The sequence below is a fragment of the Saccoglossus kowalevskii genome, chromosome 4 (assembly GCF_978046115.1).
Source record: "Saccoglossus kowalevskii chromosome 4, keSacKowa6.1, whole genome shotgun sequence".
In the NCBI taxonomy this organism is placed as follows: Eukaryota; Metazoa; Hemichordata; class Enteropneusta; family Harrimaniidae; genus Saccoglossus; species Saccoglossus kowalevskii.
In genome coordinates this window covers 44,348,280-44,364,895 of record NC_140644.1, presented here as the reverse complement: position 1 = coordinate 44,364,895, position 16,616 = coordinate 44,348,280, and the positions used below count along the sequence as shown (strand labels likewise).

The following is a 16,616-nucleotide window of genomic DNA, read 5'->3' as shown; positions in this document are numbered from 1 at the left end:
ATGACACTATTTTCAGGGCCAAACTGACTCAGACTCCTATATTGACTATGTCCAGGGCTGTTTACTAGTACCAACCTACTTACTTGTCAGTGTCTGACTGTTATATACAGCCCAGAACACGTCAGAATAGTAAAAAAAATCAGCAAATGTCAGTTGCCCGTGCCATGAGAGCCAGCCACAGAACCAAAACAATCTGTCAGCCTTCGCCGCCCACAGCATCGATATGATTTTACATTGCATATAAATGAACACTAAATGCAGCTATCCCCGGCCGGTCAGCAATCGAATCATCCATCTTTATGAGTGATGTAACTGGTATTTCCACCTATTTGCTTAGTGGTCGGTAAGTGAATGTTGTCAAGTTCGAGTGTGTTTTGACGTACAGCGTTGTGAAAATTATTGCTACAATTTTGGTCTTTAACATGTTCTATATTTACCCAAAACAACAACTAACCTGAAACAAAAGTAATCGCAAAATGATACAAAGTATATGACGAATGTAGTTATATGCATCAATGATACACCTTAATGAGAATTAGTGTTATCATTTACGAAAATATTTGTTCACAATTTTATAAACTGGCATGGAAATTCCCACTACCTATGCAAATTCACATAATTTTGTTTACTTTGTATGTGTACTATGATTGCATATTTTAAAATATAAACACTCAAAAGATTTATCATATAACCAGGACAAAAGATTTATTTATTATTTTTCCATGCCATGAGACATTTTCCCTATCTGTGTTACTTCATATTTTAGTATAAGGTAGTAAGAATGCATATACGTTAACTGGGATGTATATATCCAAGCTAGTTTCTAGTGCAGCCTCTCGTATTACTTGACAATAGTCTACAAATATTTTGTAATTTATAAAATTGGAATACATTAAATCGGATGTAACAGAAGTAAGTAAAAGTTACATCCCAGTAAGTAAAAGAACTAATGTTTTAATTGGTTGTAAAAGGGCTGGAGGAGACGACTTAACACTTTATAACGTCCGTCAATTACTGAGATACAAAGGGTGACAGTCGCCTGACTCAAGGTGTTGACGAGGTGTCAAATCGCGACTTTACATACTCCTTGGCCGGTATGCCTTTGATATAGCTCTATAAAATTCATAACAATGAGTTTAATCCATGTGGGCATGGAAGCTGTGATGTTTTTCAATAAAGAAAAAACGTGTGTATATGTGCTATTTATTCGTTTTCAACGCATGAACCTCACCCACGAACCCTGATATGTCGCGTTTTATGTTTGGATCCCGACACCCGCGATTTAATAAAATTAAGAAATTTCAATATAAAATATTTCACCACTGACAATGATGGGTGTATTTTACGGTTAGTGTTTGTTACAAAAATATTTGATCACTATTTTATAACATAGTTGAACTCTGGTGACCTTGCCCTTTGTTATATAATATAATTCCCTTTATCATAGTTTGTTTCAATATAAATATGCATTGTCATAATTAATTTTGAATACAAACAAGTTTTAGGGTTGAACCAACAGTGGGGAATCAGTCTACCGAATGACCTTAAAAGATGTAAATATCTTACAAAAACATGCCTTATTTGTTTAATTATTTTAAGGAACATAATTTCCAGCTTTATTCAAAGTAATTCAGATATTTTAGAATAAAAACAAATGTCTCATTGCAAAAAAAAAGTGCTGCATTTAGATGTGAATAGATTCATAAAACATGCAAGATAACAGAAAAATTTAGCTGGCTTTAGTCCAAGTATTTTGTACAGGTGTCTGGCAAAAATTAATGATTCACTGAGACAAATATGAACTGCCTCATTGTGTGACTACTGTATTATATGAAAAGTAAAAAAAAACACCCTTTATGAATAGCTATCATGTTGCAAGCTCTGCTTTGTATGCAAATCAACTTAAATAGTTGGTGTCCAGTGGAGGGAGAAGTCAACAGTACTGTTGCCTCCTGAGAATCTACATCTTCAAACACTGCAATCTTTGAAGTGTGTTTTTAAACTAGTATTATAAAAACTCTATCATTCTGTTCTAATAGCTGAAACATATTCCTGTGAGTTTTCATTTGTCGAATGAACTTTTTGTCAAATACAGAATACATATATTTTAGAATAATTTTCTTTTTAAAATGTGGATGAAATGTTTTGCTTTTAATGTATTTTTTATGTATTGTTTTTGATTTGATAACTTTGAACTAAACAGATTTTCTATTAGCTTCAGATCTTGATCAAAGTTAGGCACCCAATCTTTTTTTTTAGCTCCATGACTCGCCCCAACCTAACATTGACAAATAAAATCAAAGAAAGCTTAGAAAGAACTCCCATGTGCTGAGAGTATTGGAGACACATTAAATATAATTTGAAATTACTTAGCTGAAAACTAATTATGCAAATCAGAAAATTAACATGAACAGATTTGATTGTAAAACTAATGAGGTCTGCGCAATGTAACAAAAACTCTATGTACCAAGCTTAATTGAAATGTGATTAGAACAAAAAAATTATAAATTATTATGCTAATTGGGGAAATAATATGAACAGAGTTTTACCCCAAACTAATTAGGTTTGTACATTTCCTAGAGCATCTTTGTACTAAGTTTCATTAAAATGGAAATTAGTACTTTAGATATCAGTGTGAAAGCTTAAAATTGGTTAATTATGCAAATTGGGTAATTAATATGTACAGATTTTAACCCACAATTATCCAGGTCTGTCTATTGTCCTACAGCATCCATGTATAAACATTCATTGATATGTGATGATTACCGTAAAAACCCGCAAATAAGCGCCACCCTCAATTAAGAGCCACTCAGTGAAAATTTGTTACATTTGACCCTCCATTAAGAGCCACCAAGAGTTGAGTGGTTTTGTCAATAAGAACCCAGAAATAAGTGCCAGCCACCCGGTTGTTTACAATCAGGCAGACACCGAGCTTATCGTGCCTCACTTCCACCTGCATTGTTTATTGCCCCACAGAAGGTGTGACACAAATAAAGATTATCCCCATAACTTGCCTGATGTCCTGTGTAATTGAGAACGGAAGAATGATAGACGAAAGAAATGCACTGAGAGCGTGAATGTGACTGTCAACTTGTCCATTTTATATTTCTGACACACAATAGACCAATTCACAAACTATTCATAGTAACTACTAGTATGATTTTTGCCGAAACACCGAAGGACACGTTGAGATATTCATTGTCAATGTTGTCTTTATAACCAAGTAAAGAACGTCACGATTTTAGAACGCCTTTATCGGAAAATCGGAGGTATCGAAAATACATTCTCACAGACGGACCGGAACAGGAAGTCAGCAGAAAACAAAAGATTTTTTCCTTAGCGTGGGGGGAATTTGGTTAGCGTGGGGGGAAACAGAGGTGTTAATCCTGTCATGGCAACGTTTGAGGGATCGTGACGTAGCTCCGACTGTGAGAATGTAATGATTACGCAGCCCACTCTCGCTGATCGTGATTTTGGGTTATTTTTTGCATTTTATTTGAGACGTTCGTTTTTGGATGATTCAAGACAAAATGTTCAGGGAAGTAACAAAATAACTGGCATTAGTTTGGAGAGGACTCTCTTGCCGAAAATAATCAAAATTGAAGTCGAATGGATTAGTTCCACAAACTTGCGCGATCAACTTGTCTTACAGCAAAGTGAAGTCTACGTGACCCGCCTGACCCAAATATTTAAATTAGCTATTTGTGAGAATTGAAAATAATCTGAACTTGTACCAATCAGAAAATGCCTTGTAACAGGCCTGGGCTTTCGTGAATGATTTCGTCTCTCCGATTGGTCACAGGAAATTATTTTTAATACATGTAATTGTTACTTTCTCGGTATCGTTTCGTATTTGGTTATATAATAATAATAATAACTTTATTACACTACTAAAAAACCTTCAGAGGGTTTTTGTATGGTAAGGAACATAAATACATACAATACATAAGAGATAAAAATAAAATGTTAGTAAAATAAAAGAAAAAAAAAAAAATTAATTACCTTTCGTGGTTTTAAAAATTGTTCTCTTCAAGTATTTTGCTAAAGCTATATTATTCTCCATAATCTTTTTAAATATGGAATTCACATCCATTGTGTAAATATTTATTGAACATTCATCAAACAGTTTTTTTCTTTGTTCTATATAGCCAGTACAAAATAGCAGGAAATGTTTTTCATCTCCTAATGCTTTAGTGTTACATTTATTACAGTGTCTATTTTCTAATTCTATTTTGGGCTTTGTTCTTCTACCTAATTCTATTTCTAAGTTGTGGTCACTCAGACGGAATTTTGAAAGCATTTTCCTGAGGCTGAAATTTGAAATGTTTTGCAAATAATTTTTCATATTATAGCTTACTTTGAATAGTTTGTATGTTCTCAGTTTTGTTCCCCTATTTTCATTGGTTTCACTGAAATTTAGTTCTTCTCTCCATCTTTGAATATAAAACTCAGATAGTCTGAGTTTTACTTTTTTTAGTATTTGATTCCAATTTTCCATATTGTGATTATTTTTTATTTTAATTAGATCATGTCCCAGTGTAGCATTAATAGTCCTTACCCAGTTTGAATTAATTTTTATCATTTCATCCAGGGCTAATTTTAAAATGTGATTATCTGGCAGACTATATAGTCTATGGCAGTATTTAATTTGAGCCAAATTAATTTTTAATTTTACTGGTAACCTACCAAGTTCTGCTTTCAAACCACTAATTGGCGTCATTTTACTCACTCCTAGGATAAACCTGTAAAAATGACTGCAAACTTGCTCTAAACTGTTACTGTCAGTTGTGATTTCATTGGCCCAGATTTCTGCACCATACATGAGTATAGGTGAAATTAATTGGTCGAAAATTTTCAAACTAAGTGCTGGTGAGATTATTTTGTGGTTTAAGACTGTTTGTCTGATGCTGAAAAGAGCCTTCATTGATTTATTTTTTAACATAGATAAGTTTGTTTTAAATTTCCCATTTGGAGTAAATATTGCCCCTAAATAGCAAAACTCGCTAACAGCTGTTATGTCTTGGTTGTTGATTTTAAAATTCATGTTTTTAATCAGTCTGTTGCTGCAATTAAATACCATGACTTTAGTTTTCTTTACGTTTACTTCTAAATTCCAATTTATACAATAGTCATTTAATTTGTTCAGACAACTTTGTAGGCCGTCTTCCGTTTCTGAAATAAGTGCAAGGTCATCTGCATATTGGATGCAATTTATAGGTTTCTCGCCCATTAGAACTGGTTTATCAATCTGATCCCCAAATAATTCTGGCAGATCGTTCAGAAAAATGTTAAATAAAGTTGGTGATAAATTGCAGCCTTGCTTAACTCCACAGGTAGACTGAAATCCATCAGTTATACCCTCTGACAATTTAATTTTATATTTAATATCCTTATACATAGATTTTATTATTTCATAAAAGTTTCCCGTGATACCACTGTTTTGTAACTTGAGAAAGAGTGCATCCCTCCAGATGCTGTCGAAAGCCTTTCTAAAGTCAACAAAACATGTGTATAACCGTTTTCCAGAACTGCTGCTTTTATTTTTATTATAAATTGTTTTTTCAACTGCTGTTTTTAACAGGAAAATTGCGTCTGTCGTTCTCCTGTCTTTCCTAAAGCCAAACTGCATGTCGGTAAATAATTTATTTTCTTCCAAGTATGTGGTCAATCTTTGATTCATTATGCCAGTAAATAGTTTTGAGAGACAACTTGTTAATGCAATAGCTCTGTAATTACCAAGATTTAATTTGTCGCCTGATTTGTGTAGTGGAACAAGAATCGTAGATTTCCAGGTTGCAGGAAATTTTCCACTATCTAGAATACAGTTGAAAAGTTTCTGTAAACATCTTATCATTAACTTATTTTTGGTTTTCAACATTTCGTTGGCGATGCTGTCATCAGCAGCTGATTTATTGTTTTTTAGATTGCTAACAGCGCTAAGAATTTCTTTGTAAGTGATATTTGAGTTTAGATATTGGTTGGGAATTTGTCGCATTTCTTTTTCTATAAGATTATTTTGTAATTCATGATTTTTAATGTTTGTTTTATTATAGAGTTTTGAAAAATGATCAATCCAATTTTTTCCGGATATTGTTGTGTCTTGATTTTTGGTCTTTTGATTACGTAGGCTTTTCAGCACAGACCAGTACTCATTTTGGTTGGCACTGTCCATATGTTCAAGTTTGGACACCAACATGTTTTTATATTCTCTTTTTTTATATTTTATAAGTTTTGTATAATGCTTTTTAAGAGTATAATATTGGTGTTTGATATACGGGTTGGTTGGTTGTTTTGTTAGCAACTTAGAGGTACTAATTAATTCCCTTTTTAGTGTAGAACACGACTTATCAAACCATTGTTGTTGTTTTGGATGTTTATAGTTTTTATTATTTATTGTTCTTTTATTGGTTACTTTTTTAAGGCAATTATCCGCTGCATTAATTAATATTTTGTTGAATTGATAGGGGTGGGGCTATAGTTTGACCCTGTTTGCGTGGACTGTGAAGTACGTGAATATCATTATAAGCTGGCTTGATTATGAAACAGGAAATATAAACCAAAGCTGTACTGTCAGACGTCTAGCGCAATTAAAACAATGCCCAAGTACCCAAGCTGTACAAATCTATAAAAAAACGTGTTTTTATTTATTGTTTTTGCCATAAATACAAGTGATTGGGCATCATTTTTATCATTCGTTCCATGCTTCCTTTACAAGTATGTCCTCTCCTGTCGCTGCTGGTCAGATCAATTCTATCCGAAACTATTTTATATTGTCACCAAATCAACGACCACGCCAGCCACAGCCACGCAATTTATTCCCAGTTTTCAAGAAAAATGTTTGCCGTACCAAACTTGGTAAACAATTGTACAAGTGATTCGAGTGTTGGGTCAGACACTGAGAGTGCTACCAAATCAGACTTCAGGAATCGCTACGCATTGTCAGTGAAACGTGACTTCAGGCATTGCTACACATTGTCGATGAAACGTCGAATCGTCGTATTTATTTGACATTTGTTATTCCCATAACAGTATTTTTACAGAATAAATTAATTGCAATGATACATCATTAATAATTACTTGTCTGTTTTGGTTGTATGTGTGTTTGCCTATCCCCTTCCCTATTTCACAATGAAAAAGTTTGATGACCCTGAAGAGCCACTGGCTACAGGGTTGTCAACATGTTACCTCAAATAAGCACCACCCAGAAATGAAAGTGTTACAAAGTGGCTCTTATTTGAGGGTTTTTACAGTAGTACCTGAGATATCAGTGTGAAAGTTGGAAATTGGTTAATTATGCAAATTAGGTGATTAATATGCACAAATATTTACCAAAAACTAATTGGGTCTCTGCATAATTTTAGATTCATTGAAATGTGATGATTAGTACTTTAGATATCAGTAGAAAAGCTGAAAATTAATTATGCAAATTAGGTAATTAATATGCACAATTATTTACCCTGAAACTAATCAGGTCTCTGCATAGTCCTAAAGGATCTATGTACCAAGTTTCATTGAAATGCGATGATTAGTACTTGAGATACCCGTGGAAAAGCTGAAAATTAACTAAATATGCAAATTAGGTGATTAATATGCACAATTATTTATCCGAAACAATCAATCTCTGCATAGTCCTTGAGTATGTAAGTACCAAGTTTCATTGAAATGTAATGCTCACTACTTATATCAAAAGCTGAAAATTAATTAATTATGCAAATTAGGTAATTACATGTACTGATATTACCATAAAAACTATCAGGTCTGTGCAGTGTCATATGACATCTATGTACCAAGTTTCATTGAAATGTGATGATTAGTACTTGAGATATAAGTGGAAAAACTGAAAATTGACTAATCATTATGCAAATTAGGTAATTAGTATCCATGGATTATTACCAAAAACTAAAACTGGTGTCAAATGCCTTCTAGAGGGTACCGTACATACCTCTGTTCAGGGGTATTATTCAGGCACATATTGGGGCAGCGTATCTGCATGCATGAGGGTATATAATTTATTACTCATATAGAGGGCTGAATAACTCTTTGGCAAAAATCGGGAGCAGACTATATTTTTACTTTTCTCTCTACTAAAACAAATCAACAGATCTGAACTATAGTGTGAATGATATTTTGGTATTAATTAAGGTATAGCAAAAATATCTGCAGAGGAGATATGGTTTTCATGGATTAAGTCTTGAATCACTAAATACATCAAAAAAACATCACATGCTGAAAAAATTGTGAGCATAGAAATGTGCATTATTTTTATTTTGATTACTTTGGACTACACAGACATAATTTTCTATCAGCTTCAGATTATTTGGCACATGAAGGGTTAGTCATAGAAGTGCTTATATCAATAATCTGAATCTTGTTTTCTGTTAAGATAGTTTATGTATTTTATTGGTATGTTTGCAAATGTGTATTGGACTGTGAAACCCAGTCTCGTACTCCCATAGCATTTGGGAGATACCGGTACATTACCAATGATATTGATTACCGGTACAAGATAAATGATTTACTTCATTGAACACATACAACAATGTATATTCCTCCTGAGATCAGTGACCTTTGAATGTGTATTCCCAGTGATCACTCAAGTAGAAACAGTCAAAATATTTTATCCGATTTTGACTACTACTTTCTCAATTTTTACATATTTTCACACAGGACATTTGTCGTTCACACTAAAGGAAGATTTTATACTGATGAATTAGGTGACCAAGTTTGATAAAGTTTGGAATAGAATTAGTAAAGTTATTGTGCACACATTAACAATTATTAACAACGACATCAACATTTTCCCCTTAATATACCTTTCCCTTTCATCTTTGATGATATAGGCAAGGTAAAAATGACAAATAAAGTTAATTGAAATTATTTGTTTCAATGCCACAATTAATACAGAGCAAGCAAACGAGCAAGACAGGACACTGATCAAAATAGTACTAGATTCAGTTATGCTGAAGCAAAGACTAAAAATGATGATAAATTAATGAAGCATTTCTAGTTGAATGGAGAACTACCTACCTCATATTTTCTATAATTGACAAGTATTGTTAACAGCAACATAGCATCATAACCATGGTAAAGACGAGATGTATTATTTGCTAAAATCTGAAAACAAGAAAAATAATGTGGATGTTCCAATTTACCTATATTTAATAGATAAATTGGAACATCATTTACAAAAATGTACTTGTATTTTGCAAAACAGACACAAGTTGATAATAATATTTAAAGGATGCACCAATTAAATATGTTATGGCTTTGATCAATCCCGTGCAGTAACAAAGAATATTTTTTTCATAGGACCATATTTCTCAAAAGCCAATCTTGTCTTAACCTTTTCAATACCAGTTTTTTACCACCTCTTTTCAATACCAGTTTTTTACCACCTCTTTTCAACACCAGTTTTTTACCACCTCTTTTCAACACCAGTTTTTTTACCACCTTTTTTCAATACCAGTTTTTTACCACCTCTTTTCAACACCAGTTTTTTACCACCTCTTTTCAACACCAGTTTTTTACCACCTCTTTTCAACACCAGTTTTTTACCACCTCTTTTCAACACCAGTTTTTTCACCACCTCTTTTCAACACCAGTTTTTTCACCACCTCTTTTCAAAACCAGTTTTTTACCACCTCTTTTCAACACCAGTTTTTTCACCACCTCTTTTCAACACCAGTTTTTTCACCACCTCTTTTCAACACCAGTTTTTTACCACCTTTTTTCAACACCAGTTTTTTACCACCTCTTTTCAACACCAGTTTTTTACCACCTCTTTTCAACACCAGTTTTTTCACCACCTCTTTTCAATACCAGTTTTTTCACCACCTCTTTTCAATACCAGTTTTTTACCACCTCTTTTCAACACCAGTTTTTTACCACCTCTTTTCAACACCAGTTTTTTACCACCTCTTTTCAACACCAGTTTTTTCACCACCTCTTTTCAACACCAGTTTTTTACCACCTCTTTTCAAAACCAGTTTTTTACCACCTCTTTTCAACACCAGTTTTTTCACCACCTCTTTTCAACACCAGTTTTTTTACCACCTCTTTTCAACACCAGTTTTTTACCACCTCTTTTCAACACCAGTTTTTTACCACCTCTTTTCAACACCAGTTTTTTCACCACCTCTTTTCAATACCAGTTTTTTCACCACCTTTTTTCATCTCAAAATAGCATTTTCCTTCAGAAGATTTGAACAAAAATAGCCAAATTGTTTTAGTAAAAACTGAAAATTGACTTAAATTTTGTCTGTCGGCTCCAAAATTAGGGTTCATTTCCAGAAATATATAAGAATATAAATAAAAATGTAGACAAATTTGGACGAGAAAAGGTTGATAAAATGAAATGCTAAAAAAATTTGTGATTTTACTCCAACATTTTCATTTGCAAACTAACACAGTGTACAGTAGTTGTTGATATCAAATAGGTAATAAAATTATGACTATTGACATCATAGCTTTCTTAAGACACCAAGTATTATCATACTTGTCAGACTTAGTACCCAGATAACTCGGCTACTAAAAACATGTTTTAGAGGTAAGCTTTTAGTTGAGCATCTCCCACGAATAATTTAAATTTTATTAAAATTGCAACTTATGTTTACTAATGCCAGATTAGGAGGAACATAATGTCTTTGGGAGGGGGGGTAAAACTATGTCGACATTTTTGAAATTTAAAACACAAAATATTCACAAAAAATACACACATTTTATTACATCTATATTATTTACATACCGTAAGAATTTACAATATAAAAACTATTAAGGTTTGTGAAAACACAATTGAATCTTTTCAATTAAACGCAAACTGATGATGCAAAGCAAGTTCAGCCATGATGTATTTTGCATAAATTGCAAAATATACTCTGACATAACAGGAAGTGAATTACTGATGTTGAAATATGATCTGTTGGCACAGATTTTGATGAAAAAACAGCAAAAATTATGTTTAAGCTGACGAGTATGGTACACATTTGACTTAAGGTGACAGTAATGTTGAATTTTTATATAAAATGCATATAGATTTGTAAATTCCTCTTGGCACACTGATTGCATACTTACCTGTACTATAGATTCAAAGACACTATTTATCATAATATATTCCAGTATTGTATTCTGACTAACATTATCTGTTACCTAAAATAAAATTAAAAAAATCTAAACTTGACATGTGTATGCGTGTGATGAGCCTCCTGTGAAAGCACTTCTATAAACACATTCAAGTTTCTGTGAAAGCTTTGTAAACATATCGAAGATTCTTGAGAATATATTGAGCAGAGTGATATCTTCATTCACAAATTCCTCATCCCAATCAAGACCCACAAAGACTGCAAAAAAACACTTTATTGTGATAACCATTACACACTTCAACACTAAATAGTTAAAATTAGATCAGTAAAAATCCACATCAGAGATATGATATGGATGAAAATATTAAAAGAAGAAAATGTAAGACCAATTAAATCAATAAAATAGGTTTACTTACAGTGACCAAAATCAGGAGCAATTTAAAACACAGGTTCTTCAAACTAACAGAATATTCACCAATCAAGAGAGCATTTAGGTTTTCTATCAAGGTCTGTAAAGTAAAACATGGTTGTCATGGGTACGATACATGAGAAACATTTTTGTATTATGCAGCTGACAAAACTGCAAGAATACTGTATGCCTCACATTTAAATTCTTCACTCGTTAGTGAATGAATGTTGACCAATGGAATTGGCCTTCCCATTGAGTCTGTGGCACACTCACCCAGGGTAGGGGTCAACCCTTTTAATGTTCATGTCAGGAGAGAACAACAGTGACAGAACTGTTGCCTGGTACATTAACAATTCTTCATTAATGTTTGATGTGAAGTTATCACTTGATATCATTTATTCGTAAAGCAAATGCCACAGAATGCATTATCTACTCACCTTTGTTGCATAGATAATACATCACATGACGTCACTTGTATTAACCAGCTCTACAAACAAGTGATATCCGTTGATAACCCAATATTAATGAAGTAATTTATTTACCTGCATTTCAGACTCTGCTACATCGAACCCAACTAATATATTAATGACATCAAATCCATGATCTGATAAACTTTTACGACAAACTCCACGTACCAAAGCACATAATGTCTAGATATAAACAGAAAAACAAATTTAAAGAAATAATAAATAAAATATATCAATAAATAATTCATAAGAAACATAAATAAATAATTAATAAATAATTTACAAAACCATAGCATAACTAATACAACCTTGTCCATTGAGAATCTTGATTAAATAACAAATGAATGAATGAATGAATGAATGAATGAATGAATGGATAGATGGATGGATACAAAATAACAATGAAATTTCTTTTTATTGCATTTTATAGTGATTGATAACATTCCAAAATTTTAAGATGATCTGATAAAAATTGTTTCACAAGATAATTTTAAGTGAACTTCAACCAATATCCTGAAAAATATAGATTGAACATGTGCCAAAATCAAATCTAAACTGGTTAATATAATAATATCCATGTTTAAAAGAAATTGGATTCAAACTGTTTGAGTCTTTGTAACCATGAAAAAGAAAAAAAAATGCCAACAACAACCAAAGACAAATACCCTTCAGATACCTTGCCTTCATTTACGATGATATGGACAAGATAAAAAGAGATATCAATAAATAATATGCAAGAAATCTCAATGATTATAAATCAGTAAATAGTATAGCAACTATTATGCGTATATTTCTCAGATGTTTTTTTAAATATGATGGTAAAATGTTATGTGCCTTTGATTACTAATATACACGCACATACCTGTAATGCATTCACTGTCCTAATAGGATATTCCTGTTTTAATGTTGTTGTACAGTGATAAAATAATAAATTAATATTGTCCTGTGAATAAAACCAGATATATTTTGTATTAGAAAACTAAACAAGCAGCCTATCGGCTGAGATAGCTCCGCTGTTAGCAATGCACATTTCAATTAAAGAACTGAAGACATCATTAGAAAATGAACAATATGAATAGTATCAAAGCAATCGGACTTACAGTTTTTAACAAGAAGTCGAAAATATCACTTTTTACCAAAAATTACAAAAATATTCACCAAAATAAATTAATTAGAGAATTGAAGATATCATCACAAAATGAACAAATCTGAGAGATGTCCACATGTAGTACCTATATATGTAATATCAAAGCAATCGGACTTGCGGTTTTTAACAAGAAGTCAAAAATATCACTTTTTACCAAAAATGACAAAAATATTCACCAAAATTAGAGAATTGAAGATATCATCACGAAATAAACAAATCTGAGAGAGGTCCACATGTAGTACCTATATATGTAGTATCAAAGCAATTGGACTTGCGGTTTTTAACAAGTCGAAAATATCAGTTTTTACCAAAAATGACAAAAATATTCACCAAAATTAAAGAATTAAAGATATCATTACAAAATTAACAAATCTGAGAGAGGTCCACATGTAGTACCTATAGATGTAATATCAAAGCAATTGCACTTGCGGTTTTTAACAAGAAGTCGAAAATATAGTTTTTACCAAAAATGACAAAAATATTCACCAAAATTAGAGAATTAAAGATATCAACATGAAATGAACAAACCTAAGAGAGGTCTACCCAAGGTACATATACACCAAGTATCAAAGCATTTAGGCTTGTAGTTTTCAAGAAGAAGTCGAAAAAGTAAAACATTGACACGGACGACGACGACGGACAATCACTCATATGATAAGCTCCGCTCGACAAAGTCGACAGCGGAGCTAATAAAAACATAGTTGAACTTGCCCTTTGTTATATAATATTATTTCCTTTATCATATAAGTAGTTTGTTTCAATATAAATATGCATTGTCATAATTAATTTTGAATACAAACAAGTTTTAAGGTTGAAACAACAGTGGGAAAGCAGTTTACCGAATATCCTTGATAGATGTAAATATCTTACAAAAACATTGGTGCCTAATTTGTTTAATTACTTTAAGAGACATAATTTCCAGCTTTATTCAAAGTACCGGTAATTCAGATTTTTTAGTATACAAACAAATGCCTCATCGCATTTAGACGTGAATAGATTCATAAAACATGCAAGATAACAGAAAATCTTTGCTGGCTTTTGTCTTGTCTAAGTATTTTGTACAGGTGTTTGTCAAAAATTAATGATTCACTGAGACAAATATGAACTGCTTTATTATATTCATTGTGTGACTACTGTATTATGTGAAAAGTAAACAAAAACGCCCTCTATGAATAGTTATCATGTTGCAGGCTCTGCTTTGTAATGCAAATCTACTTAAGGATGCTGTACACGTTTTTTTGCTTTGAAACCAAAAATTTTACTTTTTTGTATTTTTCAATGCTGGACTACAAGGAGCAAACACTCAGTAAGGAAAAAAGTGAATTGGATGTTTTTATAGAGTGTAAAAATCAATTTTTGTTAATTAAAAAACAAAAGCTATGTTTTAATTAATCAGCCAAAGACATAATAGACAGATAATTTGCATAATAGTCACCACCCATAGCAAATATAAACAGTCTCTTGCATTGCATTTATGATCGACCACAAATTTAATTTCGTTGAATTTGTATATAACTTTATTTGTAATTAGGCCTCCGGCCCATGTACGCAAATAATAATAAATCATTACATTTCTGTCATAGGTTTGAAAATAAAGTATAAAAGATTTGAATTACATTTTCTCTTTAATTTTAAATACATGAAAACAAAATAAAGCAACACTTTCAATATCAGTTGTGTTGTCTGATGCCATTATCTTGTGAAAATCCTGCAAGGTGTTTGCTGCATGGTCCTGGAGAGGCTGGGGCAGAAATGTTTGCCTGAATGTGTTGAGTTTTGGGCATTTTAGAAGAAAGTGGAACTCGTCTTCAATTTCAGACAAACATAGATCGCAAATTCTATACTCTCTGGCGATTCCTCTGTGTCTACCGACTTCTATAGCTAGGGGGTGATCTGAACACCTTAAACGGGCATATGCTCTACAAAGTTTTGTGTTGACTGAAAGCTTTAAGTACATTTCTCTGCCAAAGTTAAATTTAAATTGTCGATAATGATTTGTTTTCTCCGCCGTACATATATCAGAGTACCAAATTCTTTTGCCTTCATTTTGCGCACGGCTTTGGAACTCAAGTAGAAAATTTTCACTGTTTTCAACGCCTTGATTTTCCCAGACTGTGCCAAAGCCTAAATTGTCTAATAGAAGCATTATTTCAGTAGCCCAAGTGCGTTTGCCTTGATTGTGCATATTTAAAAGCATTTTATAAGCTTTATTTGGCAGACGCTCGTCCCCTAATCTGGTAACCCTAAGCCAGTATTTAATGCAGCGTGTTGAGTAATAGCAGAATAATGGAAGTCGTCCGCAGTCTCCCAAAACTATACTTGAAGATGTGGTCCTTGCTAATCCTAGGTGACTTTTTAGGTGATCATATTTCTTGAAAGCCCAAATTTCACTGCCATATGTAATTAACGGAAAGATCATAACATCAAATAATTTGAAATAAATATCTACTGGCAGAGCTTCGACATGTTTGAAACATTTTCGAACGCAGATAATTTTTTTCTTGGCTTTTAGCGCCAATTGTTTTGTTGTGACTTGCCAAGAGCCCTTGCAGGACATAATTAATCCCAAATATTCATATGATCCCACGGTCTGAATAAGTTGGTTTCCAAAATACCACATTTCATTTTTGCTTAAATGCCCACCATTTCGGTGAACCACTATTTTTGTTTTCAACAGGTTCATGGTCATTTTCCACTTAATGGTAAATTCATGCAGGACATTGATAATACGTTTTAAATTTATAACAGTATTTGCCATAAAAACAATATCGTCAGCGTACAAAAGATTAAACAGTTCAAACATGTCATTTGGCAACAACTGTATACCCCTGAGCCCCGAACCACATAAGCTTGATTCTATTTCATTTATAAAAAACGAAAATAATATGGGACTAATTAGACACGCTTGTCGGACACCCCTTGAATTTCTCAATCTTCAAGCAGTCGACTAAGAAACCGTCTTGGGGTCAACTATGACAGTGACGAAAGAAAACGAATCCAAGGAAATTTGGAGAAGAACGTTGACAAGTATGTAAAGCGATTATTATGACAATTTAATCATGGAAAAAACTAACGTTAGTACCTTCCACGATTCAATCGATCAGACCATGGAGGTAGAAAATTTGAGCACATGGCAGACTTAGTTTTCATGACCAAATTACGTGTCATGGACTCCGACCACAATGCGTCGGAAGTGAAACACTTGGCCACACGTAAAGCCTGAGACAAGCAGCTATGAAAGAAAACGTATGCGTGTATGAGCATCCTTGTTTTACCTGTTTTGTTTTTCTTAATCTTCACATTCTCAATAAATAACTTGACGGATGCAATGAAGTTAGATTTGTTATACATGATACAGAAAGTGAACTGAATGTAAGATACTGGCAGTAGTCCCCGCCAGCGGGTGTTTCGGTACTATGTATTACGCGTTGAAGATGGAAAAAGAATCACACTAATTTTGTCACAACAGTTTTGGGAACTAAAAAACGGAAAACACAATTTATGGCAAACAGGTT

General features: G+C 32.8%; 1 protein-coding gene across 2 annotated transcripts in view; it reads right to left on the bottom strand.

The window, feature by feature from the left end:
- The window catches only part of LOC100371746 (armadillo-like helical domain-containing protein 3), a 99,971-nt gene that overhangs the window by 60,331 nt on the left and 23,024 nt on the right, over positions 1 to 16,616 (bottom strand). For both annotated transcript variants that reach the window (XM_085498173.1, XM_085498174.1), the window contains exons 5-9: positions 12,817 to 12,897; positions 12,030 to 12,137; positions 11,495 to 11,587; positions 11,071 to 11,145; positions 9,028 to 9,114 (exon numbers count right to left, since the gene is read on the bottom strand). In XM_085498173.1, coding sequence (XP_085354299.1) covers positions 9,028 to 9,114; positions 11,071 to 11,145; positions 11,495 to 11,587; positions 12,030 to 12,137; positions 12,817 to 12,897 — 444 coding nt within the window. The remainder of the gene's footprint in view (positions 1 to 9,027; positions 9,115 to 11,070; positions 11,146 to 11,494; positions 11,588 to 12,029; positions 12,138 to 12,816; positions 12,898 to 16,616) is intronic.